The 25,512-nt window shown below is 44.5% G+C and overlaps 1 protein-coding gene across 1 annotated transcript in view; it reads left to right on the forward strand.

Moving 5' to 3' along the window:
• Positions 1-25,512, forward strand: part of INPP4B (inositol polyphosphate-4-phosphatase type II B) — a 373,171-nt gene that overhangs the window by 120,166 nt on the left and 227,493 nt on the right. Inside the window, exons 6-7 of the mRNA XM_015417726.1 lie at positions 18,865-18,983; positions 24,962-25,078. Coding sequence (XP_015273212.1) covers positions 18,865-18,983; positions 24,962-25,078 — 236 coding nt within the window. The remainder of the gene's footprint in view (positions 1-18,864; positions 18,984-24,961; positions 25,079-25,512) is intronic.

Consider the following 25,512-nt stretch of genomic DNA (forward strand, 5'->3'; position numbering starts at 1 on the left):
CCCCCCGCTGTGTTATGCATCCTAGGCAGCATCTGTTTATGTTTGTGCTTTTCTTTTGAGTAATTCGAACTTTAACTAATTAAGAAAAAACAACAACAAAGAATCTGAACAGACTTTACAGATATACACATATGTCAAGATAGTGACCAAGAAAGGTTTCTTGTAGATCCAGTAGAATAAAAGACTTGGCTGTCTAGATTTACTCTATTTTAAAAAAATAATAATAATTTGAAGGATATATTTTGAGCATGTACAGTTAATCTGTTCCATAAAATGCTCATGGATATTAAGCCTGGAAAGCTATTTAACAGTTGAAAGGGTCCTGCTGGGATTTCACTAGTTTAAAAGGTAGTGTTTTTATCACAGTTGCTCTGGAATGGTGCACCAGACAATGGGATTGTGTTTTAATAAAAAAGAAATTCAAACTTTAGGTTTCTAACTAAAGCAGATGAATTGATGATACAGTTGACGAAGAAGAGTGGACTTGATACTTTAAGGGGGGCTTGGAAAGATTTATGAAATATTTATTATGCGTTACATTACTTCAGCACCAATTCTAGCATGCAAAATTGTTCTGTAATGGCTCTGTTTGACCTGTTTTTCATAAGCTGCCCTGAAATCAATTCAACAAAGCTTTTGAATTCTATTGACTGAGCACAACATGCCTCTGAATTGTATAAGATGTGCAAATTCTGTTGATTTAGGTGGGTCGTGTTGTAGGATACGTTCCGATCCTTGAACTATAAGCAGAGTACCTTTTCTATAGCATGGGGTTCTACAGATGAAAGTATTTTCCTGACAAATTGACCATCTGCTACATCCCTTGGGCTTGCTTGTTCTCTGACTTTGAAGCAGCATCACTATAGACAGAGGCTGTGATCCTGAGACTGCACATTCTGCACAAACACAGAAGAGTATAATGCATTTAACTGCATTTCCTAAAGTGTTGCGTCAATACTCTTTAAGTACTGAAACTCAGAGTAGATCCTGGGCCTTAGTTTTCTCCAGTGCACTTTTTGTATATGTAATGGAAAACAGTCTCTTAAATAAAAATATATATATATATCCTCAAGGCTGCTTAGTGGAAGTGGGGGAAGGAAAAGTGGAAGTACAGAATTCCCAGTACCTGGGGTGCTCTGGGGCTTGAGAAATTAGGCAATCATCTTAAGAACTTAAGAACATAAGAGAAGCCAATGTTGGATCAGGCCAATGGCCCATCCAGTCCAACACCCTATCACACAGTGGCCAGAAATACCAGGTGCCATCAGGAGGTCCATCAGTGGGACCAGGACACTAGAAGCTCTCCCACTGTCTCCCCCCCAAGCACCAGGAATACCGAGCATCACTTGCCCCAGAGTTCCTATCTATACCTTGTGGCTAATATCCACTGATGGATCTCTGCTCCCAGGGCCGGCCCACCCATAGAAAAATTTAGGCATTTGCCTAGGGGTGCCACCTCATGGATGGGCACCCTGGCCTACTGCCCCGCCCTTGCCCAAAGCCCCAATTGCCTTCCTCGTTTGCCTGGCTTTGCAGGTGCATCCTCCCAGCCGGGCAAGCGGTGGGTTCCCCAGCTGGAGAAATGCCCCCCCTGCTTGGTGACATTACCGGGGGGGCTGGGTTGCATCTGGCCATGAGCCCCTGTTACGGCACCCCTCCCTCACTAAAATACCTTCACTGTGTGGGCATGGCCCACGGCACTCCCACAGCCCGCCCCATGCCCTTCCCCAGTTCACTTGAAGCCACCCAGCTCTGAAACTTCCCCCTGTGGATGGTATTCCTTTCAAGCCTGGTGGTGGCGGGGGGAGGGTGGTGAGCTGGAAGCAAAGCAGAGTCACTGCCAGAAAGTGCTGCTCACCCTATCCCGCCCCCACCTTGTGGTCTCTTTGGAGTTCCTTTTGCAGCCTGGCACAGGCCCCCTCCCCCTCCCCTCGAGCGATCCCGCCCCCTCATGTATTTGCAGCTCAGCCCCTCGGCCCGCCTGCTGCCTGCCCCCAGCACGTCCCTCAATGGGGGGCACCACACCAGAAGGGCCCCCTCAGAAATTGGAGGGGTGCAGCTCCCCCCCTCGGCCTGCCTGCTGCCCGCCCCGTCCCGTCCCTCAATGGGGGGCACCACACCAGAAGGGCCCACCTCAGAAATTGGGGGGGTGCACGGGGGGTGCCAGAAGGTATCCATGCCTAGTGGGGGGGGGAACTTGTGGCCGGCCCTGTCTGCTCCATATGTTTATCTAATTCCCTCTTCAAGCCATCCATGCTCGTAGCCACTGCCACCTCCTGTGGCAGTGAATTCCATGTGTTAATCACTCTTTGGGGGAAGAAGAACTTCCTTTTATCTGTTCTAATCTGTCTGCTCAGCAATTTCATTGAGTGCCCACAAGTTCTTGTATTGTGACAAACTAACCATCATTGTGATAAATTGAACATTATCCTGCATCATTTTGTTGTTAGGCAAGAGTAAATGAAGAACCAGCATAATACGAGTTAGTTGTGACTGATGGCTTTAATTTTTTACTTTATTTATTTACATGTGATTTATATACTGCTCATGACCCCTAGTGGGTCTCAGACCGGTTCACAGAATACTACAGAGTAGTAGGTAATCCTATCTAGGGCCACAGTGTGATGAGGGGAAGGGAGACCTACCAGCACCCTTTTTCTTTCCGGCATAGACTTTTTTCCTTCTCTTGCGGCTTCATTGTTGTTCCGGTACTCCAGCTGGCAGTCGGTCAGGCTCAAGCAGGCAGTCCCGATTTTCCTCTCCTCGGAGCGGCGCGCCCCGGGCGCAGCTTTGACCAATGTCCTGAAGGCTTCTGCCACGCTGCATCCACGTCATCGCGCCGCTCGACTTCGACTCCGCCTCTGCTCGACCAGCCGCTGCTTTTTACTGGGTTGCTTCCGCCGCCATTGTTCTCTCACTGCCGCCGATTCTTCTTTCCTCATCTCTGCCGGTCACCCCCCCAGCGTAAGCCAGAAGGAGGGTGCCCCCTGCCACCTAGGGCAGGTACCCATTCCTCTGTTGTTAATTAGAGCCGCTGGGTTGGCGGGAGCTGGGCCGGGGGCCGGGGGCTCAATCCGGCCACGGTGGGGATTCGAACAGCCATTGTGGCTGTTCGCTACAGATGTTTACAGCAGGCGTTGTATTGCCTGCGCCACCGTGGAGCGGTGGCGCAGGCAATACAATCGCACGGCTTCATTGACAATGCTAGAAGTCTATTTAGGAATCTGTAATCACTCACTTTAACCCATTACTTGACTTGAAGTCATGTGTTCTGCCATAGTAGGGTTGTCAGGTCACTCTGACCACCGGCAGGGGATAAGTGATAGGGTTGCCAGCTCCATGTTAGGATACACCACCAGGAGATTTTGGGGTGGAGCCTAATGAGGACAGGGAACTCAGTGGGTACAATGTCATAAAGTCCACCATTCAGAGCATCCATTTTCTCCAGGGAAACTGATCTATGTAGTCTGGAGATTAGCTGTAATTCCCGGGGCTTCCCAGGTTCCACCTGGAGGCTGGCATTTCTATGCTGTAGAGAGAGAACACAGTGTTATGTTTTCTGATTAAGCTGCACTCCCATCAATGGAGTGGAAAACTGCTTCATTCACTTCAGTCATCATCCCAACTAGTATTATCTCTGTCTTATCTAGATTCATATACTGTCTCAGCCACTTGACCACTGCATTCAAGCACTACCTTAGCACAGAGGTGACAGATCATGACAATTTAGTCAAGGTAATATACAAAACTCCATTCCCAAACTGCATATTCAGGGGTTGGGGGAGTGGTAACCCTCCCCCCATAGATCTCATGTATCTTATTCTGCATCTCCTACTATCATCCATGGAGGTTCAGCTGATTAGAAAGGATCTAAATCATTTTAATACCGGACAGCATAGGAATACCTTCCTCTTACGGGCATTTCAGTGGTGTAGTTATGGTCCATGGTGTCAAAAGAAGCTGAAAGATCTAATAGAAATAGCAGGGTTGGATTCCCATGTCCATTTGGCCATGAAGATAATCTACCTGATCCACTAAAGCTGCCTAAAACCTGATTGGACAAGGTCAAGGCTACAAAATAATAATTAAAAATAGGTTTAGTCCTTGGAAAATAAAATAAAATAAATCTAAATGAAAGTACAAATTTAGTCAAGCCAAGTATGGTTCATCAAGCTTCTGTGCTTCCAGAGAAGCCATGTGCACTTCAAACCCTTTTAATAGTTTTCAGTCGACAAAAGACATGATCTAGTCACCTCTACTTATAGCCTTGTACATTCCAAAGCAATGAAGTCACCATGTTGCATTGAATAAGCCTTGGAACTGCAAGCAAGTTGCACAAAATCCTTGCTGCGTTTAGGCCATTTTACCTTTAAATGGCTACAACAGGAATGGCCAGAGATTGGGAGCAACAGCAAAGTGTTGCAGCCCCAGCAACAAAACACTGAGAGAAAGGTTCAAGGAGGCAAGGAAGTTTAAACACCTCTGTGAGTTTGTCAATAGAGCAAGGAAGCCTGGGGAGTAAATCCCCACACACCCACACTTCATGTTTAAAAATCTTAGGACCAGGAACTTCCAATTTAAGCTCCAATGGGGATGCGCCGAGACCCAGCTGACGGGGGGAGTCCGAGTTCGTCCTGGACCTCCCTGGGGTCTCTGTAGGAGACCCTCAGCCTGGGGAGCTGAGGAGAGCCTCTTACAAGGCGACGGCCAAGGAATTGAGGCTCACCTTATCCCCGAAAGGTACCATCACTGTGGAGCCAATATGGCGCTTAAAGACGACTGCCGAAGCAAGCGACCACAATCAAAACTTTAAAATGCTTCCAAAAGATCTCCAGGTCTTGAAACTGTGAGTTAAGCAACGCTCAGGTGAAAAAGCAAACGGACCTTGGTAGTAATTGGATGCACCTAAGTTTGAAGTGTGGAGGGAGAGGGACCCAAGTACCTCCCCCCCTTTCTGAAACAGATTTAAAAGCGGTTTTAAATCGGAAATAAAAATACTTAGAGCTAAAATAAGCACATAAGAAGTTAAGCGAATGCAAAAACTGTCAATATATACAAAGCGGATTTCGTATAACTTTTGTCTTGTTTTGGAAAGCTTACTTCTTGTTGATATTATGGCTGGGAGAGGACGGAGGGCGCCGGAGAAAAAACTGGTGACCGGAAATAACATACCAACGACTCCCTCTCAGAACCAGGAAGTAACTACAGACTTTTCTTCACTGTTAGAAATGCACTGCGCCCCCTAATAGAACAGATGACTAACCTCAACGCCAAACTGGACAGTGTTCAAAAACAACTGAATCAAACGGATAAAAGAACCTCAGTAACCTAGAAAACACTGAAAAAAATGGAAAAACAGATTGAGAGTATCAAAAGAATAGATGAAGCAGAGAAGGAAAGATCCTCTGATAAAACGCAACTAATACAGCTCCAGCTGGAAAGATTCACATATGTTCTACGTTTCCATGGGATCCCTGAAGAGAAGAATGAGGATTTTAAAAAGCTTTTGGCGGAGGCTTCGGCCCCATTAATGGATTACAAACAAGAAAACCTACTGAAAGAGATGGATGTGGCCTACAAGACTTACCCGGATTTTATAAAGAAAAATAAACTCCCAGGGGAAGCCTATTTAAAATTCACAAAACGATCTACCAGAGAACTGGTGTTAAAATCTACAATGGGAAAACCCTTAAAAATTAAGAATGAAGAGATAAAAATACTAAAAGACATCCCCTTTGAAGTCAGAAAACGGAGGAAACTATACAGGATGCTTACTCTCACTCTGCAAAAAAAGGGAGTACCATACAGATGGTTATTCCCGGAAGGACTGAGCTTCAATTATCTGGATAAAAAAAATATAAAATCGACTCTGTTCCAAAAGCGGAAATTTTCAACTCAAAATATAAGAAGAAAGAACTCAAAACCAGACCAGGAAGAGGAAGAAGAAGAAGAATCCTACTCACAGGATTCAAAAAGCACTACTTCCACATCACCAGAATCATCGGAATCGGAGAAAGGAGAAGCCACCCCCAAAGTCAAGAAAACGAAGCGCAGGAAGAAAAGACTCTAGAACAAGAACAATAGTTCTTAAAGGTAGAATTTGTGCTAAGCTGTTAAATGCATATTCTTAAAGTAATACTGTAATGAACCAACTTGAATACCAAATTTGTAACATTAGGTTAATAAGTGACATGTATTAGTTTTCCTTTCCCCAAATCCAATAGATGAAATAGTTTAGAATAGTAGTTTCCTTTCCCCATCAAGTAGTTTTTATGTATTAGTTTGTCCTCTTTCCATTTCCCATAGTTATAGTGTTAGGGTTCTAGTATCCCTCCCCCTTCCAACTTTTAGTTGTAGTTTTTGTAGTTTATAGAAAATGCAAATAAAAAATCCCCTTTGGGGGGGGCATAAAAAAACCCTTAGGACCTCACAGTTGAAAGACAAAGACAGAAACTTCACAAAGGGTAGAAGTTATGGGCATGTGCTTGGTGACATGAAGTCCATGTTCTTAGGAAAGCAGTTCATTCCCTTCTGGTTAAGAGGAATGAAGAAGTCTTCAGGATGTGACATGTGTAAATTGTTATTCTTTATCATAAGAACTGGGAGGCCCTACTTTCATACTGACATCTCCTCTGCTGCTTGGAGAAGAAGAGTCTTCAGGCAAGGGATTGTCAAACTGAAAAGAAAACAGTTCCACAGAAGTGAACGATTTTTCAGGTGATGTAATTTGAGGCAAGGGGAGATGAGTCCTTCTTTATTCCTAGGTTAATACAGAATATTGCGTTTAAATCTGGCCTTTTCACCCAGGTGATTTTTTTCAAATATATTTTGCCCACTCTATTAATTTGGGATGGATATTGGTACGGATTGTTTTAAATAAATATAGCAATTATAAGAAGAGGATTATCTTGGTTGTCATTATTCCGTGTAGTCACAAAATATGCAAGGTACTCAATTAAGATAGATCTCTTGATTGTGTCTCAGTTTCAAGTTACCGTTTTATGTAGATACTATGAATAAGGTCCATTGTGGAAATAAATACAATGAGCGCTAGAAAGAGGCTCTGGGTGGGTGCCCTGGCCTTGAGCACTCAGCGTCAATTTGCTGTGGCAACCTCAGCAGGGTATAATGACACAGAGCTTACCATTTTCTCCAGGAGAAATGATCTCTGCCATCTGAAGAACAGTTGTAATTCTGAGTGATGTCCAGCCCTCCCCTGGAAATTGACAACAGTGGTTCCCCAGGAGGATATGGCTGGTTTAGAGGGTAGAGTCTATGGCATTGTACCGTTCTTGGAGGTAGCAACCCTATCTCCTTCCCAGCCAACCATCAACATACCATTATCTACCCCTCTGACTTCAGCTTTCCATCTCCCTCCCACACCTGGAGCCTCTACCTAGGGAAAGTACAGTCTTTCTCCACAGTGGGGACCCAAGCAGGAGGGGAAGCAACCTCAGCAGGGTATAATGACTCTGAGTCCACCCTGTAAAGCAGCTATTTTCACCAGGGGAACTGATCTTTGCCGCCTGGAGAGCAGTTTTAATTCTGAGTGATCTCCAGCCCTCACCTGGAGAATGGCAGCAATTGTTTCCTAGGAGGAAATGACTCTACCCTAGGAGGGTAGAGTCTATGGCATTGTATCTGTCTGAGGTCTCACTCCTCCTCAAACCCCACACTCTCCAGGCTCCACTCCTCAAATATCCAGGAATTTCCCAACCCGGAGGTGGCCACCCTATCTCCTTCTCAGCCAACCATCAACATACCGTTATCTGCCCCCTGACTTCAGGTTTCCATCTCTTCCCCCCTCCCTGTAGCCTCTACCTAGGAAAGGTACAGTCTTTCTCTTCAGTGGGGACCCAAGCAGGAGGGAAGTGACCTCATCAGGGTATAATGACAGAGTCCACTCTGCAAAGCAGAAGTTTTCTCCAGGGGAACTGATCTCTACCATTTGGAGAGCAGTTTTAATTCTGAATGATCTCCAGCCGTCACCTGGACATTGGCAGCATGGGTTCCCCAGGAGGAAAAGTACAGTCTTTCTCCACAGTAGAGACCAAAGCAGCTTACATCATTCTTCTCTCCCCCTTTTGATCTGCGCAACAACCCTGTGAGGTAGGTTAGGCTGAAAGTCTGTGACTGGACCAAAATCATCCACTCACCTGTCACAGCTAGAACCTGGGTCTAGCAGACCCTGCTCTGAAGCACTAATTGCTATGCCTAGGGTAGCCAACTTCCAGGTGGAGTCTGAAGATCGCTGGATATTACAACTGAACTCCAGACAACAGAGCTCTCACCTTCTGGAGAAAATTACTGCTTTGGAGGGTGGGCTTTATGCCATTCTATTCAGCTGAGGCCTCTCCCCTCCCCAAACTCTGGCTTCCTTAGACTCCACCACAGAATATCCAGGAATTTCCCAACCTGGAGCTGGCAACCCCAGTCAGGACTGGCCCCAGTGAGTTCCCCACAAAGGCCTGGAAAGGGCTTCCTTCCTTTGCCTTTTTACTGACAGAACCAAGCTTGGTTGCCTAGCAACAGCCACTGAGAGAAAAGTTAGTCCCACAGGAGCCAAGAAGGCGAAGTGCGTGTCAGGAGAGACAGCTGTTTTGATAGTTTATTCTGTGAGGGCTCGTCCAGGCTGGCAGTGGGCAGGGGAGAGAAGCGGACCCAACACCCAGCCAATGGCACGCAAGTACTCTTGAGTGGCGGTTGATAGGCCAGTGGCTGATGGAGTACACTGCACAGCCAATGGGAGAGCTGGAAATGGCCAATACGTAAGGGAATTATATATGATATGTCTTTTGTTGGAGGAGAAAGGAAAAATTAGAGGTGGAATAATGAGCTTTCTCTTCCCCACAAATCTCATAGACCTCCCATTTATATGCTCTAATGCCAGTTCTCTCTCACTCATAGCATAACATTCAGTCTGTTTTAAAACTAAATATATTTTAAAGTTATAGGGTTAATACTATGGCTTTTAAAAGCTCCTTTCATTTGGTAAATGAAGGGTATAAAATGGAGTCTCCAAGTAGCTCACAAATATAAAATATGTCCATTAAGTACCTTAGAATTTCAAAATTAAATCAGTGAAAGGAATGGACCCATGAGGAAGAAGCCCGGGAGGGGGGGTGAAAGACGAACATGTTAATAATACTGAATTTAAAATTACTGAGCTAGAAAGTGAATGAGGAGCAGAAAGAGAAATTTCAAGCATATATGTGGGGTATCTACGTGCTGAGTTTCTACTGCTGGCACTGTAGTTCCCTAGGTTGTTTTTTCCCAGGTTTAGCAAATCTCTGAAACGTGTGATGAAATCAAAAGCATATAATTTCCCAACATTTTGCTCAGTTTACTCTACTGCTTGTGCTGTTTGTAATTTTCCTTCCTTATAAGTAAGCTGTATCTTTCCCACCATTAACTAATGGTGGTCTCCAAGGCAATCAAGCTCTCTGCACAGCTTGCCAATGGGGTTGTAATTTTTCCCAGTGAAAACTCCCCCAGAGTTGTTACTTATGTGAATTCATTAAATCATTTTATACTGTGTAGATTTAACAACTATAATTTGAAGCAAGAAAAGAAAGGAACATGTCTGGATGGTTAGGCTGGTTGAAATACTGCTTATGGGTAGGCTCCACTTGATTTAAGTGACCACTTGGCAAAATGTGTGCCCAGCATGTGAGAGGACCTGCATAAGCTCTGTAACCAGTCCCATCAAGATCATAATATGTTACTGCAGCATGAGAAAACAGTTGACTTTTTGATGGGAATGTCTTTCAACGGAATAAGACAGTGCCCAGTTTCTCTCACCATGCTTATTTAAGTCACGGTGCTTTTATATATTTTGCTACTACAGTATTTAAACGAGATGTTAAATTTTTGGTAATCAGGAGTGCTTATCGCTGTATACGTTTAAGGTTTGATTTATTGTAAACTGTGCCAGACATCTGAGAATCTGAAACTCAGGGTGTAGCGGCAGTGGTGGTCTCTGAGTGTAAAAAACATTGATTGTGTGTGTTGGGGGAGGGGTGAGATTGATTTTGATCAGGTCTGTGGTACTGGGGCAGCATTAACCTTTTGCCTGCACCATCTCTTCAGCTGTTGTTTTCCATTGTGGGGTAAGAGACAAGTACAATATATGTGCTTGTCTTTCCCCATTTACTTCAGCCAATAGCAGCTTGGAGTGATGGGGCTAGGGAAGGAATCAGTCACAGAAATGCCACAGGGGAAGGGTTAAGCTTCCAATGCCCCAGAACCACAGTTCTCATTAAAATTGTCCCCCCCCCCCAGCAGCTGCTTTGTATATCAGGAGATCCAATCATGGATTCTCGGCATAAAGCACAGTTTGGCCCTCACTGAAGTATCATTGCAACAATACTCTGTGTAGCTTTCATTACCACTGTTAATGCAGAGGCATTTGCCAACAGAGCATCTACACAGCAGTTTTGTGTAGATCAGCATCCCCCCACCTATGGCTGCCATTCCTTGCCCCACACCACAAAGGCTTTTGTCAGGCATTTTAAAAAATGGCACTTGACATATCACTATAGCATTTTAACATTATAACAGTATATCTGAACTCCTAGCTTACATTTTTTTTAAAACCAAGTATCTAGTGCCTTCTGTTGTAGAGATGTAAGGGGGAAAGCGAGATACTTACTTTTTCTTTTGAAATGAAAGCTAGGAATTCATAGGATGTGGTCGGTATATCGATATCAGATTATAGTGCTTTAACAATATTTCTGTAATGTATTGAAATGATTACAGGAATCACCTCATAGGACTCCCATGTTAAGCTTCGAGCCAGACCAGGGCTCCTCTGAGCGAACTTCCTATTGGTCGCTTCGTAACAGCGACCAATCAGAACGGTACCATTCCCTAGGAGGGAAAGACTCCCATTGGTCTTTATTCTAGCAATCTCATTGGTTGTTATTTGTAAATAGGCGTGGCTACATTAGCCCGGTTATGTTTAAAAGGAGCATAAGCTCCCACTGTTTTCTGTTCTGGTTTCTTACTGAGTTAGTGCTTGTTCGTTACTTCTAAATAAAGCTGAATCACTTGCTGAATCACTCTACGAGTCCTTTGTTAGCGCGATCTAACAATTGGCGACGAGGATGGGATGTTAGAGCAGGTAGGCAGCCCTGCGGACATCCACACTTCGGACTCGGAAGAAAGCGAGCAGAGCACAGCAGCCGATCCGGCGGAGGCGCCACCAGCTCCGGTGCCCAAGTCTCCCCCGATGGCTGGAAGCCAGAAGTTCGAGTGCTTCGAACCCTCCTCAGAAGACTGGGACTCCTACCTGTCCAGGTTCGAGTTCCATCTGGAGACCCACGACATCACCGATGAGGCGAAGAAACGAGCATGCCTCCTGAGTTCCTGCGGGAAGGGGACCTTCGACATAGCCAGGTCGTTGGTGGCCCCAACTGATATAAAGACTGTCACCTACGCTGACATCACGGAGAAGCTTAAGGCTCACTATTCTCCACAACCGTCGGAGATCGCCTGCCGGCACGCTTTTTACAAGCGGAACCAGGCCGGAGGCGAGACCATCGCAGATTTCGTGGCGGCCCTTCGCAAAGCCGCACGGCCATGTAATTTCCACAACGTGGAGGAAGCCCTCAGAGACCGTCTCGTCTGCGGTCTCAAAGATGAAAGGCTGCAACAGAGGCTGTTCGCCCGCACCACCCTGACCTGGGCAGTGGCCTACGAAGAGGCCGTGGCCGCGGAAGCAGCGGAGAAGTCCACGAAGGAGGTCCGCCAGCGGGTGGCAGAGCCCAGTATACACGCTCAACGAGACAGCGAGGGCGAAGACGCGGATGATGACGTCAACGCGGTTCGAGGCAAGCGGACCCCAGCGAAGACTACCAACGTCAAGCCTTGCTCCGGTTGTGGCGGGAAACACCAGCGCGACTCCTGTTGGGCTCGTGATGTCGACTGCAGAGCGTGTGGGCGGCGTGGTCATCTGGCCAGAGTCTGCAGATCAGCAAAGAAGGATCCCTCAACTAACAACCGGTCAGCGCAGAGGGGCACTCCAGTCAGCACCCAAGGCAAGACCCGTTCCTCAGCATCGGAAGCAAGCTGCCAGTTGACGGCGACCTTGTCGAGCGCATCGGCCGTAAATCGCACCAGCAGCCAGGGCAAGATCACCGTGACTCCACTCCTCGACGGCCGACCCTGTACAATGGAGGTGGACTCAGGATCGTCCGTGACGGTGATTTCTGCCGCGTCCTGGCGCCAGTTGTTCCCGAACCGAAGCCGGCGGCGGCTCCAGCCTGCGGGAACCAGAGTGTCCGACTTCCAGGGCAACCGAATTCCCTTGGCCGGACGGGACTCTGTTACTGTTGAGTATAAGGGGAAATGTGTTAAACTGTCATTCCTGATTGCAGAGGGAGACCGGGTTAACCTGCTAGGGTTAGATTGGTTTGAGCCATTGGGCATTGGTATTTCTGGGATTAACAGGATGTCTGAAAATAAATGGGGCATGCTGTACGACCTGTTCCCTGATGTATTTGCCGAAGGGTTGGGGAGGTACAAGGGCCCCCCGGTTGCGTTTGACTTAGATCCGTCAGTCAAACCTATTAGGTTGAAGTATCGGAAAGTACCTGTGTCTCTCAAACATAAGGTGGAAAAAGAGATTGACAAACTAGTTGAGCAAGGGGTTTTAGAGCCAGTACCATACAGCAAATGGGAGACCCCGATCGTAACCCCTGTCAAATCAGATGGGTCCATACGACTATGCGCCGATTACAAATGTACGATTAACAAGGCGCTGCAGCAACATTCGTACCCGGTCCCGGTAATAAGCCACATTTTGGCTTCCCTGGGGGGTGGCAAGATTTTCGCCAAATTTGACCTGGCCCAGGCATACCAGCAGTTGCCTGTCACCCCGGAGGCTGCCGAGGCCCAAACAATTGTAACCCACCAAGGGGCTTTTAAAGTGAACAGGCTGCAATTCGGGGTCAACGTAGCACCTGGGATTTTTCAGGGCCTCATGGAACGTCTACTAAGGGGGGTACCTGGCACAGTGCCCTATTTTGACGACGTGCTGATTGCGGGCGGGTCTGAACAGGAACTACTGGACCGGGTTAAAGAGGTCCTCAGGCGTTTTCAAAATGCCGGTCTCAGAGTTAAGCGCTCAAAATGCACGCTCGGGGTGGAAAGTGTGGACTTCCTGGGGTTTCGCATTGACGCAGAGGGAGTCCACCCCACGGATGAGAAGGTATCTGCAATCCAAAACGCCCCCAGGCCGGTGAGTAAGAAGGAGCTCCAATCCTTTTTAGGACTCCTGAATTTTTATCATGCGTTTTTACCGCATAAGGCATCAGTGGCGGCCCCTTTGCACGCGCTTTTGCACAAGGAGGCAAAATGGAAGTGGGGGCAGGCCGAGGAAAAGGCTTTTGTGGGAGTCAAGGAGCTGCTGACATCTAATGCCGTACTCACGCATTATGATGAACACAAGCTCCTGGTGTTAGCTGCTGACGCTTCACCTTTTGGAGTAGGCGCAGTTTTAAGCCATCTGATGCCTGATGGGAGCGAAGCGCCTATCGCTTTTTATTCTAGATCACTATCTGCGGCAGAGCGGAACTATGCCCAGATAGACAAGGAGGGTCTGGCGTTGGTAGCGGCTGTCAAAAAGTTCCATGATTTTATTTTTGGCAGACGATTTTTGCTGGTCACTGACCACAAGCCGCTACTGGGGATTTTTGCGCCCGATAAGCAATTGCCAAACATCATGTCCCCACGCATGCTTAGATGGGCGATATTTTTGCAGGCTTATGATTTTGACTTAGAGCACCGGCCTGGGAAAGCGATTGGGCATGCGGATGCCCTCAGCCGGTGCCCGGTGCCGGACATTGGCGCAGACCCTGCCCCCGCCTGTGAGGTCTTGGCAATTGAGGAGCTTCCTCGACCCCCGGTATCATCCAGGGACATTGCAGCACACACGGCCAAGGATAGCGTGCTGTCCCGAGTATTAAACTGGGTTTGGAGGGGGTGGCCGGTTGGAAGCGTTGAACCGGAGTTCGGCCCTTACAAAAGCCGTCAAAATGAACTATCCATTTCTAAGGGCTGTGTATTATGGGGGAACAGGGTGGTGGTTCCTGACAAACTCAGGACGAGAGTGTTAGAGTCGCTGCACGAGGGTCACCCCGGTATGGTACACACCAAAGCGTTGGCCAGAGGGTATGTCTGGTGGCCGGGGCTGGACAAAGAGATCGAAGAATGGGTACGAGGGTGTCCCAAATGCCAGCAAGTCAGACCCGATCCCCCACAAGCTACACCCCAAGGCTGGGAGTCATCTGGTAAACCCTGGGCCAGATTGCATATAGATTTTGCTGGCCCTCTCCAAGGGCAAATGTTCCTAATTGTGGTGGACGCTATGTCCAAATGGCTGGAGGTCGTGCATATGAAATCGACCACATCACTTGCTGTGATCCATGCGCTCCGCCGACTTTTTGCCACCCACGGGTTGCCTGACGTCATCGTCAGTGACAACGGGCCTCAATTTGTGTCTGAGGAATTTAGGCTCTTCCTCACGAGTAATGGCATACGCCAAATGACTTCGGCCCCTTTCCATCCGGCATCTAATGGCCAAGCCGAACGGATGGTCAGGACGGCCAAAGAGGCCCTGGGTAAAATGGACGAAGGGGACTGGAGCCAGAGGCTGGGCTCCTTTCTTTTGCTGCAGCACACCACCCCCTGTAGTGCTACAGGCCGTAGTCCGGCCGAATTGTTAATGGGGCGGAGACTCACGACCCGTTTGAACCGAATGCACCCAGACCTCACTGAAGAGCAATCCGAGCGTACCACGGCGCAACCGAAGGTGCGCATGTTTGAAAAAGGGGACAAGGTTTTCGCACGAAATTATGCAAACGGGCACTTATGGCTTCCTGGGGTTATATCCGACTCTGTGGGTACTCGAATGTATGTGGTGCAGTTAGCTGACGGTCGAATATGGCGGCGCCACATAGATCAGTTAAGGAGACGTTGGGCTAGGGACAGCGCTGACTCTCCGACGGCTGAATCCCCTGATGTCGAGTGGACACCCCCAGAGCAGGCGGTGAGTACCGAAAGGCCCGGTACTGTCCCCGAGTCAGGGCAGAACCCTGTGTGCGGGGCTGAAATCCCAGTCGAGTCTGTGCCTGATCCAGGCTGTAGTGAACCCCACTCTGACCCACAACCTTGTCTGCCCATGGAGCCTGCACCGCTCCGCAGGTCCCAGCGTTCGCGGCAAATGCCGACTTATTTGAAGGACTATGAGTGTAAATACTGTTGGAATAACTGATGTACAAAGGGTGATTGTTTGTATGTAAATAATAAAACAATTGGGATGATGGCTTAACTTAGGGGGGAGGAATTGTAATGTATTGAAATGATTACAGGAATCACCTCATAGGACTCCCATGTTAAGCTTCGAGCCAGACCAGGGCTCCTCTGAGCGAACTTCCTATTGGTCGCTTCGTAACAGCGACCAATCAGAACGGTACCATTCCCTAGGAGGGAAAGACTCCCATTGGTCTTTATTCTAGCAATCTCATTGGTTGTTATTTGTAAATAGGCGTGGCTACATTAGCCCGGTTATGTTTAAAAGGAGCATAAGCTCCCACTGTTTTCTGTTCTGGTTTCTTACTGAGTTAGTGCTTGTTCGTTACTTCTAAATAAAGCTGAATCACTTGCTGAATCACTCTACGAGTCCTTTGTTAGCGCGATCTAACAATTTCAATTGCTATTTTTTTTAAAAGCTGTTCTGTGGTGGTATGGCAGCTGTGGGGGAGGGGGGCTAAGTCAAGATAAATAGTGCTATGTGGGTGGGTTCTGGGGGAAAACATTGCTTCTCACCCATATAGCATACAAAAAATGCTTTGGCTGAGAGCTTTCCATAAAGATTGTACCAAACCAGGTTTGGGAAATACTGCAGCAGATAGGAGAAAATACAGAAAATGGACGATTGGGAATGGTGTTGTGTGGATGCTCCAAAAAAACACTACTCTGGCTTGGATGCCAAGCCAGAGCAAAACCTCTGTAAGAAAGCACCCTAAATGGCTAACAGTATTTTCACTATCCACAAGTAATGCATTACAACATGCTACATTAATACAGAATATGACTGGCATGAAGAAATAAATCCTAGCTGAAACGACAGAAACTTGCAAATCACGTTCAGAACTGAATATAAATAAAGATTATCAGAACAGTCTTAATTAGGTTTTCATTCAAGTGGTGATTAACGCGTACTTTAGAGCTTTCCCATCACCTTGCCACTATGGCCTTTCTTGGCCCCCCCAAAAGTCACACATGAGGACCAGGGAAGCCTCATGAATGCAGTGATAGGTTACTGCTACAAATCTGGGTTACTGCTAGAATGCATTGAGAGGTTACTGCTACAAATCTGGGTTACTGCTAGAAATCAGAGACTCCACTGTGTCCAGAAACAAGCACCTTTGACTGGATCCAAGCCAGAGAGCTGATGATAACTTAGCTGTCTGTTTATATTTTTATTATATTTCATAAATTTAAGTTTCTTAAAAATATTGTGTTAATACATTGCACATTGTGTATTATTTAGTATGTTGTAATGAAAATAGACCTTGTGGAGTTGTAAGCCATTTTAAACCTGGTCAATATTTCACTATGAACAAATAAGTGTAGCTTGACCTTTAAAAAGACTGATGTAGACTATGACATTCTACTGAGGTTGCCAGGATCAGAAACCTTGTTTGAGTGTGACATTCAGGGCTCATGGAGGCCATTGATTTGTGGAAGATTATTAGTATCTTGGCAGTTTTGATTGGCCTTAGAATGTCAGGTAAAAATTCTTTCTAGGGCAATTAATGAGATAGCAGCTTTGGGCTACTGTCATTATCTTCTAAATGGTGAGCAAATGATTATAATTGTAATGCAATGAAAAATGCTAAGATAATAAGTGTTCAAAAATTATAACTGAACTGACTTAGTCACACATACTGTGCCGATTTTTTAAAACTGAATTTGGGGTTCCTGAAAGTGCTTTGTTTTTATTTAAAGCTTCCTTGAGAAAAGTTTTGAAGTATACTTTTTGCTGTGGGAAAAAGAAAAGTTTTAGGCTGTGCTTTCCCAGGTTCCTGGCTCGTACCAGCAGCTGCCATGCAGCACAAAACCAACAGTGTTCCTAAGTCTGTTTTACTCTGGATGAAAGGTCATAAGATGCAGCAGAGAAATCACTATGTTTTGATTACCTTTGGGGTAACTATTGATTTTTGCCTTATCATATCCTAGCTAATAAGGATCCTTGCTGCACTAGTGCATGAAAGAAGGAAATTTACGATAGAAAATCCAGATTTTGACTCATTTATTTTTAAGCATAACATTTTTCTTTCATGTGGTAGCAGTGAAATAATATGTTCCTCCTGGTATTTTCTTGTTTTGCAGAACTATTCTTTATTTATAACTTTTGAGTGTGCTATACGTATATTTTATTTATTTATTTATTTAGGTATTTTTACCCCGCCCTCCCCGCAAGCGGTATATGTAAATATTGAACAACTAATAAACTTAAATTACAAAGCACTGATAGGGTCACATTCTGTAATCTGTCAGCAGAATCTTCTAGTAATAATGAATCATTCCCATTCCCATGTTTCTCTCTCTCCTGCAGTCCCTTCTGACCCCAGAAAACTTGATTCCCGGGGTTGCAAGACCCATGGGTTGGGGGCTGCATTGAGCAGATGTAATGGTATGAAATTGCTCTCTTGCCTCTTTCATTAGTGGACGTGGTGCTTGTAGAAGAAGGAGGCATAGCGTGCCAGTCCAGTGTTTAATGTTTTCTTGCCAAAAAATGTATTTCAGGTGCTTTAAAAATTCGTAGATGCAAAAGACTGGGGGAAGCGTAGTACTGCATGCTTTGTACTGAATGACTTCTGTTGTGTCTTTATCATTGACAAGTAATGTTAAGCCTTTGCCAGGATTCTAATCTGGAACAATCTCACTGGCTAATGAACAACTGTAACCAATCAAATGTAAGAGAACTGTACTGGAGGAAACAAAAGGGATTGGTTGTTATCTATGTAGTATGATTGGACCTTAACTATTCAAGGGCGTGGCTACACCAGCCCGGGAGAGTTTAAAAGGAGCTGTGCTCCACTGTTGTTTTGTCATGTGTCATCTTGTGTGATCTTTGGAGTTCTCGTTCTCAAATAAAGCTGATTCACTTGTTACTTACATCGTTGTTGAGTTGCATACTTAACAACTTCCTCTGCTACAGAAGTGTTATCATGAGAAAAGATGCCTGGATGCATGCTTAATGAGCTTACAAATAACTATACCGCTAGTGCATGGAAGTAAAATTGGCAAGACCCTGTGAATCATTAATACTGGTGTGTGTTACCTGCTTTTAAAATCGAGCCTTTCCCTGGTGATTAGCTTTATTATGAAATTTTATAACAACCTTGTGAAACACACAAACTAGCATAATCAATAACTGGATTTAATTTGACATCTCTGAAACAGTTACACAGTATGCAGTTTGCTCAACACAAGATGAATAAGTTGAGCTGTTTGAGAGTGATTTGTGACAAATTATGTGATAGTTGTTAAGTTATCCACTAGGATCCCAGAACGTCTCTGTGTGTACATATGCAAGAGTTGAAGGGGCTGTGCAGAGAATCCTCACTGGGACTACAAAGATGGATAGTGGAAATGAAAACTGTTTAGCTTCCAACATGTGGCTTCCTATTTCTGTAAGGGACTTCCAATGGACTTCCTATGCTAAATCAGCTGCAAGTCTCTAGAGGTTTGAATCAGAAATATGACACTGTCTGCCTTGCCATAGAGCAGTTTTTGCTGTGATTTGCTTTTACAGTTTGTTTCCCCTCCCCTCCCCCCTTGTGTCATTTTCAGCATGCAAAGATCTAGTAGCTCCTACTCGTGATCGGAAGCTGAACACATTTGTGCAGATCACAGTGGTGCATCCAGGGGAACAGACGTCAGCTAGATATTCAAGCACAGAAATTGTGGAGGTGAGCTCCTCTTTGTTGCATCACTGTTAGTCACCAAAAGACTGTCTTTTACTTTCCCTCCTTTCTTTCATTTCTTAAAGTTAGGCAAGCTGTTGTTGGCATTTAATTGATGCAAACAGCTACAATGTTGACTTTTGGATAAAGTTCTTTCAGAAAAAATCATTTGGTTGTTCAGATCTCAGCCTCAAAAATGTTGGGAAAATATTGCTTTCCCTAATGTTGAAGTAACATAAAATATAAGCTTTTGGTGAAGAAGGTGGTTGTGAACTTTTCTTCACAACATTTTCATGGAAAAATGCATGCTGTGTTTTATTGGTAATATTTATGGCTCTGCTTACTGCAGCTCATATTACAGCATAAAGTTCTTTTCTGGCTTGTTGTCTTATCAGAATGTTACTGGGGAAACAAAGTTCCTGTTTTCTGTCATCAGTTTGTCTGTTAAGGAGTTTTGGTGTGGGCACTGGGGAAGAGTACAGCATCTCCATGAAAACATTTCTAATAATTAAAGTGGGCTGCCTCTAGGCATCCCAGGATTGCTTTTTGAGAAAACTTGTGACTGGTTATCTAGTTGTCACATTTTGAACCATCAGCAGTCTTAAAAGGGTAACTTATTCTATAAACAGCAGGATGTTTTGATGCAGACTGTCTGGCATGTTTTACTGCATTGGCTGGAACAGATTATTCATGCTCATGGTGAATCATTTCCTATTACTAGGATGCTGGGCAGTCCTCTAGGTGTGTGTTTAAACTCTGACTATTTATTTATTTATTTGTATTATATTTTTCCATTTCTGTGCTGCTACTCAATATATAAAAAAATAAAACAACCACATAATTATTAAAAAGGATTATAACCGTCAGTGGCCAAAGTCCAATGAGCTACTTTAGACTTTCTGAGCATTATTTTTTAATATTTTTTGTTGTTGTTGAATACTAGATCTCCATGCTGTATCGAAAATCAATTTTGGAAGGCATCCAGTTTCAAAAAAAGGAGTTTGTCATTTAGAAGAGATGACTATTATTTAAGAGATATGCCCGCAAGCCCCTGGGTTTGCAGAACTGGTGGCTCATTTCCTTGGACCCCAGCCTATAATAAGATTGTCAATAATAGTATAAATACTGGGAGACAACATAACTCATCATTTGCAGCAGTTTACAACTTTGTTTTTGTGATAGGCAAATTTTGCGGACAGTTGGGTTCTTTGGGGCTGCTGCTGCATCACCCAGCTCCCTCAGTTGCATGGGAGAAATACAAAACCAAGCCTGCCTTCCCTCCATTGGCTGAGGTCTCCTTCCCCTCCTCCTCCTTTGGGGAGGAAGGGGGGGAGAAAGTGGTGGAGAGAAAACAAAGTCAGAGTCTCATGGCACCTTTAAGACCAACAATGTTTTATTCCAGGTACAAGCTTTCATGTGCATGCACACTTCTTTAGACGGAGAGACGGAGGAGGGATTTTTTTGGACAAGCACAATTTACATTGAGATTGCCATGCTCCACTGTTTACTTTGAGACTTGATCATACACACACATTAAAAGGAAGGGGTGTGGCAAGGAGATGCATTGGGATAAGAGAAAAGGAGAATTAAAAGAAAATTATTTTGGCATATTCTGAAAAGTTTTTTTTAAGATTAGATTTCTCTGTGCCTATCTGGGATTTTATTTTCTTTCAAAAAGACCCTGAGTAGGAATTACAACATTTGGATTGGATTCTATTTTAGTAGTAGTAATAGCAGCAGCAGCAGCAGCAGTAGTAGTTTATTATTACAGTCTTTAGACTAGCATACAGTTTAGTCAGACATAAAATACAGTAATACAAAATTCAAATTTAAGAACTTTTAACGTACAGTTCTTGTAATTTGAAAATTAATGCACAACATTTAGCAACTTGACATGTGATCTTAGAATTATTGTCAGATAAAAACCGGTGAAGCCTTGCTTTATTTGTGTTTATATGGCCAGGGATCATATGAAGTAACAGAGAAATAACTCCAAGACGTACCTCCCTGCAGAGGCCATGGGCAGCATGGATTCCATTGTTTAATGACTGGAAGTAGATGTCTAAGTATTCAAAAATACATTTATGGTTCCATATGTTGAAGTTCAACACATCTCCCTTTCTCCTCTCCCACCTTGCTGACTGCCTTTCTTCACATTGGACCCCCCCTTGCTTTTTAACTGTTTCATTGTCATCACTAGCACTGAGTGGATTTTGCCAAATCTGAAATCAACACATTATTTATTTATTATATTTATTTATTATTATTATTTATTTTATTTTATTTATTTTGTATTATTATTTTATTTATTTTATTTATTTATTATTACATTATTTCACTTGAAGAGATCCCCCTCTCCAGTTCTAACAGATGAAGAAAAAAGAAAGAAACCTAACAGCACAGCTTGCAATCTTTATTAGTAGAAAGGAGCAAGAGTCCAGTAGCACCTTAAAGGCTAACAAAATTTGTGGCAGGGTATGCGTTTTCATGAGTCACTACTTTACTAGAATGTGAGTCCATCAGTCTTTATAACATGGAGAGTGGAGTGATTTCAGATCCCCAATGACAATAACAGGCATTGGTAATGAGACAGGAAATCTAGGTCTCAATTCAGTCCAGGAAGATAGATTGTCTTGAGCTTCATTATCAGTTGCAATTAGCAGTTTCCCTTTCTAATGTTCCTCTGAAATACCTTTGTAAGAAAGCTGCTACTCTTAACTCAGCAACTGAATGTCCTGTAAGGTTAAAATGTTTCCTCACTAGTTTTTGAATGTTGTGGTTTCTAATGTCAGTCTTATGTCCGTTTATGCTTTGTATCCTCCTGGACTGAATCCTCCCAGACTGACTTGAGACCTAGGTTTCCTGTCTCAATACCAATGCTGGTATCTACATGCCTACCACCCCTCTGCATATCACACCTAATCCAATCAAGTTTGCTGTTATCATTTACCTGCTATTATCATTCAGCATCTGAAATCACCTTTATTTTATGTATTTATTTTATTAGACTTTTATCTTATCCTCCCCTGCACACGGGGCTCAGGACTACATTCAACAATTAAAAACAGATAAAACAGTTAAAATAGTAAAACCCTCTATCAATTATACAACAATAAATAATTCGGAATACAAGATGGCACATAAATATAAGTGCATAGTGCTTCTCTGGGTCTGTGCAGATGTGCCCAGAATTAACTAGTTGGGCAATCACTACCAACAGTCTCTGATCAGTCTTCCGGTTTTGGTGTTCGCCATGACGGTCGCTTCTCTCAATCCTCCGGGAGAGGACTGCCAGAGCCCACGGTGAGGAGGGGGTGCGATTGTCCATGCCACCCCTGGAGCCTCTGTAGGAGGCTCCTAGCCATGGGGCACAAGAAGGCTCTTCCTCCGGCAACCCTGCCAGCAAAGGGGGGCTTTCTCCATGCCCTGAAGGTCCCACCACGGAGCATCCCAAATGGGAAATAGAAGCCCACACCGGAGCAAGTGTTTGGTGGCAGAGTGATTTGCAAAGAAAAGCGGATCTAGCATTGAAATGTGAGTTGGAATCTAAGCAAGAATCACCAAAAACTAAAGCGGAAACCCACCCTTTAAAAGTGTGGGGGGGGAATCTCCCCCGATAAGAAAAAACTAAGCAAACTTTGTGTTAAAAAGGGGGGTGGACCATTGAAGCAAGAGAGACTGAAATTAAAAGCATTTAAGAACTTACCAAGCTGAGCTGGGAGAATTAGAGACTGTGATAACTTGGATACAGTGTAAACAGTCTTAAATCCCACGAAGAAGGAGGAGAAAGACAAACAAGTAAAACCAAAACTTCTTGCTGAAACTACGGGTACAGCGAGTTCTGCCCCTAGACAGGACACAACTACGGAGCTACAAAAGTTGCTGACGGAAGCATTGCGACCCCTGCTGGAACAAGTGACAGCACTACACAGCAAATTCGACGCACAGCAATTGCAATTGACTGAAATAGGGGAAAAAACAGATAAAACTGAACAAAAAGTAAAAGAAGTGGATACCAATACCAAAAAGCTTAAAAAACAACTACTGGTGATGGAAAAAAAGAGATTGATGGAGGAGTCTCAATTGTTACAGCTACAAATGGAGACAGCAAGCTATGTCTTAAGATTTCAAGGTGTTCCTGAAGAAAAATCTGAGAATCTGAAACAGACTATGTGTGAGGCATTAGGACCTCTGGCAGATATAAAAATGGAGCAGTGGTATCTTCAGACGAGGACTCAGACTCTAAATTAGGGGCAGGTGCCCCGAAGACAAGCTATCGTTTGAGAAAGCCAAAGTATAAAAAATAAGATATCACTCTCTGAAAGCTCTTAAAATGTATTGTTACAAGACTTATCCTGGTTTTTAAGAAGTCAGGTCATATTATTAGTATAAACTGAGTGTTAGATGACTACATTCAATGAATTTGAATTGAATTATGAGCTATAAGCTAATTTTGTTAAGCAGTTTGTATGACCACCATCTCTTGGGTTTTTAGTGAGTTTTCTTTAATTTCTCCCATAGTATGTAGTTCCCTACCCTGATTTCATTGTAGTTTTTTAGTTTGTAGTTTATAGAAAATGCAAATTAAAAAATCCCCTACGGGGGGCAAAAACTCCAAAGTCTCTGATCATACTAGGTCAGGGTGGGGTGAGGCAGGGGAGGCCAATATGACGGGATACCTGTCACCTCAACCAAAGGCCTCATGGAACATTTCCATTTTACAGGCCCTGAGGAACTGAAGCAGGTCCTGCAGATCCCTGATCTCATTTGGGAGAGTGTTCCACCAGGCTTGAGCCAGTTTGGTGTAGTGGTTAAAGGTGGCAGACTCTAATTTGGAGAACTGGGTTTGATTCCCCACTCCTCCACATGCAGCTGCTGGGTGACCCTGGGTCAGTCAAAGTTCTCTGAGAGCTGTTCTCTCAGAGCTCTCTCAGCCCCATCTACCTCACAGGATGTCTGTTATGGGGAGAGGAAGGGAAGGAGATTGTAAACCACTCTGAGACTCCGAGTGAAGGGTGGAGTATAAATCCTAGCTCTTCTTCTTTTTCTTTTTCAAGTCTAAATGGATGTCCTTCAGACCAGGGACCACCAGCAGCTGCTGATCCAATGAGTATAAAGCTCTTTGAGGGACATAGTGAGAGAGGTGGTCCTGCTGATATGTAGGTCCCAGATTGCTCAGGGCTTTGAAGGTTAATACCATAACCTTGAACTGGATGTGGTACTCTACTGGAAGTCAATGCAGCTGGCAGACCACTGGTTATATGTTTGCTCTAAAAGGTGTCCTGATAAGGACACACATGGCTGCATTTTGAACAAGTTGGAGTTTCTGAGTGAACCTCAAGGGAAGCCCAGCATAGAGCAAGTTGCAGTAGTCCAGCCTGGAGTTGACCATTGCATTGATCACTGTGGCTAGGTCATGAGGAGGGAGATAGGGAGCCAGTTGTCTGACCAGCCAAAAATGGTAAAAAGCTTTTTCTGGCAACAGTAGTGACTTGGGCCTCCATGGAAAGTGAGGCATCCAAGATCACACCCAGGCTTCTCACCATCTGCATTGGCGTCAATGGTTTATATAGGTACCTCACATTACATTTTATGGCATGCGTGGCCTGGCCTGACAAAGTGACATTTATGTCAGCTCCAGCTCTCGTAACAAATGAGTTCGACACCTTTGGTTTAAATTTTGAATGAATGAATTGCTGTTCCTAATTAGAAGAGTTCTGATATATAATGACACAATTGCCTGAGGCTGTTAGTGGTCACATACTCTGCTTCTGTGTCCTGAAACATCTATCTGCAGTCTGAGCAAGCATTTGCTGTAGTATTATATTTTGTGTTTCTGGCTTTGACAACTGGCAAGCCAAATTTCTGTTTACTGCATTGCCTTTGCAAATCCCATAGTTTTTGTGTCATTGTCTATAATAGCATCCAGCATATTGCACAGCTGCTACCTTGCTAAATCTGAACTATGTGCCTCTGCTATACAGGGAACAAGAGACCCACTGTTTCTGACTGGTGTGACGTTCCCAGGGGATTACCCTATCTATGAGGAGACGAAAATAAAGTTAACAGTCTACGATGTTAAGGATAAATCTCAAGACACGGTAAATGCCTTGGTGCTTCTTTTGTTAAAATATTGCATGGCAGTGTGATTGGTCTTTTAATGGGTTGCTTTTAAGCCTTGGCCATTCTTAAAGGTATTGAATGTTGTTTTCCCCCCCCCCCCCCCGTTGAAACATAGTGGATGTTACCAGGAAACAAAGAGTTAAGATTGTGTGTGGCTTTTCTGTTAAAGGTGGCTGCTAGCATGTGGAATAGATTGAGATAAGCACTCTAGCTAGAAATTCATAACTAGCCTTTTACTTGAGGTGTGATAGAAGGATAATCAATTTGTGGTCCAGTCATTCTCATATTGTAACTCCCATTCTTGCAGGCGTTTTGTTATCTCTTCTGAAAATTTCTGTGTATTACATAATGTTGGGAAATATACTGTTTACAGAACTAGATTGTTAAATAAGGACTTCATACCACCGTATAT

The sequence above is a fragment of the Gekko japonicus genome, unplaced genomic scaffold, assembly GCF_001447785.1.
Source record: "Gekko japonicus isolate JY-2015 unplaced genomic scaffold, Gekko_japonicus_V1.1 scaffold97, whole genome shotgun sequence".
Classification (NCBI taxonomy): Eukaryota; Metazoa; Chordata; class Lepidosauria; order Squamata; family Gekkonidae; genus Gekko; species Gekko japonicus.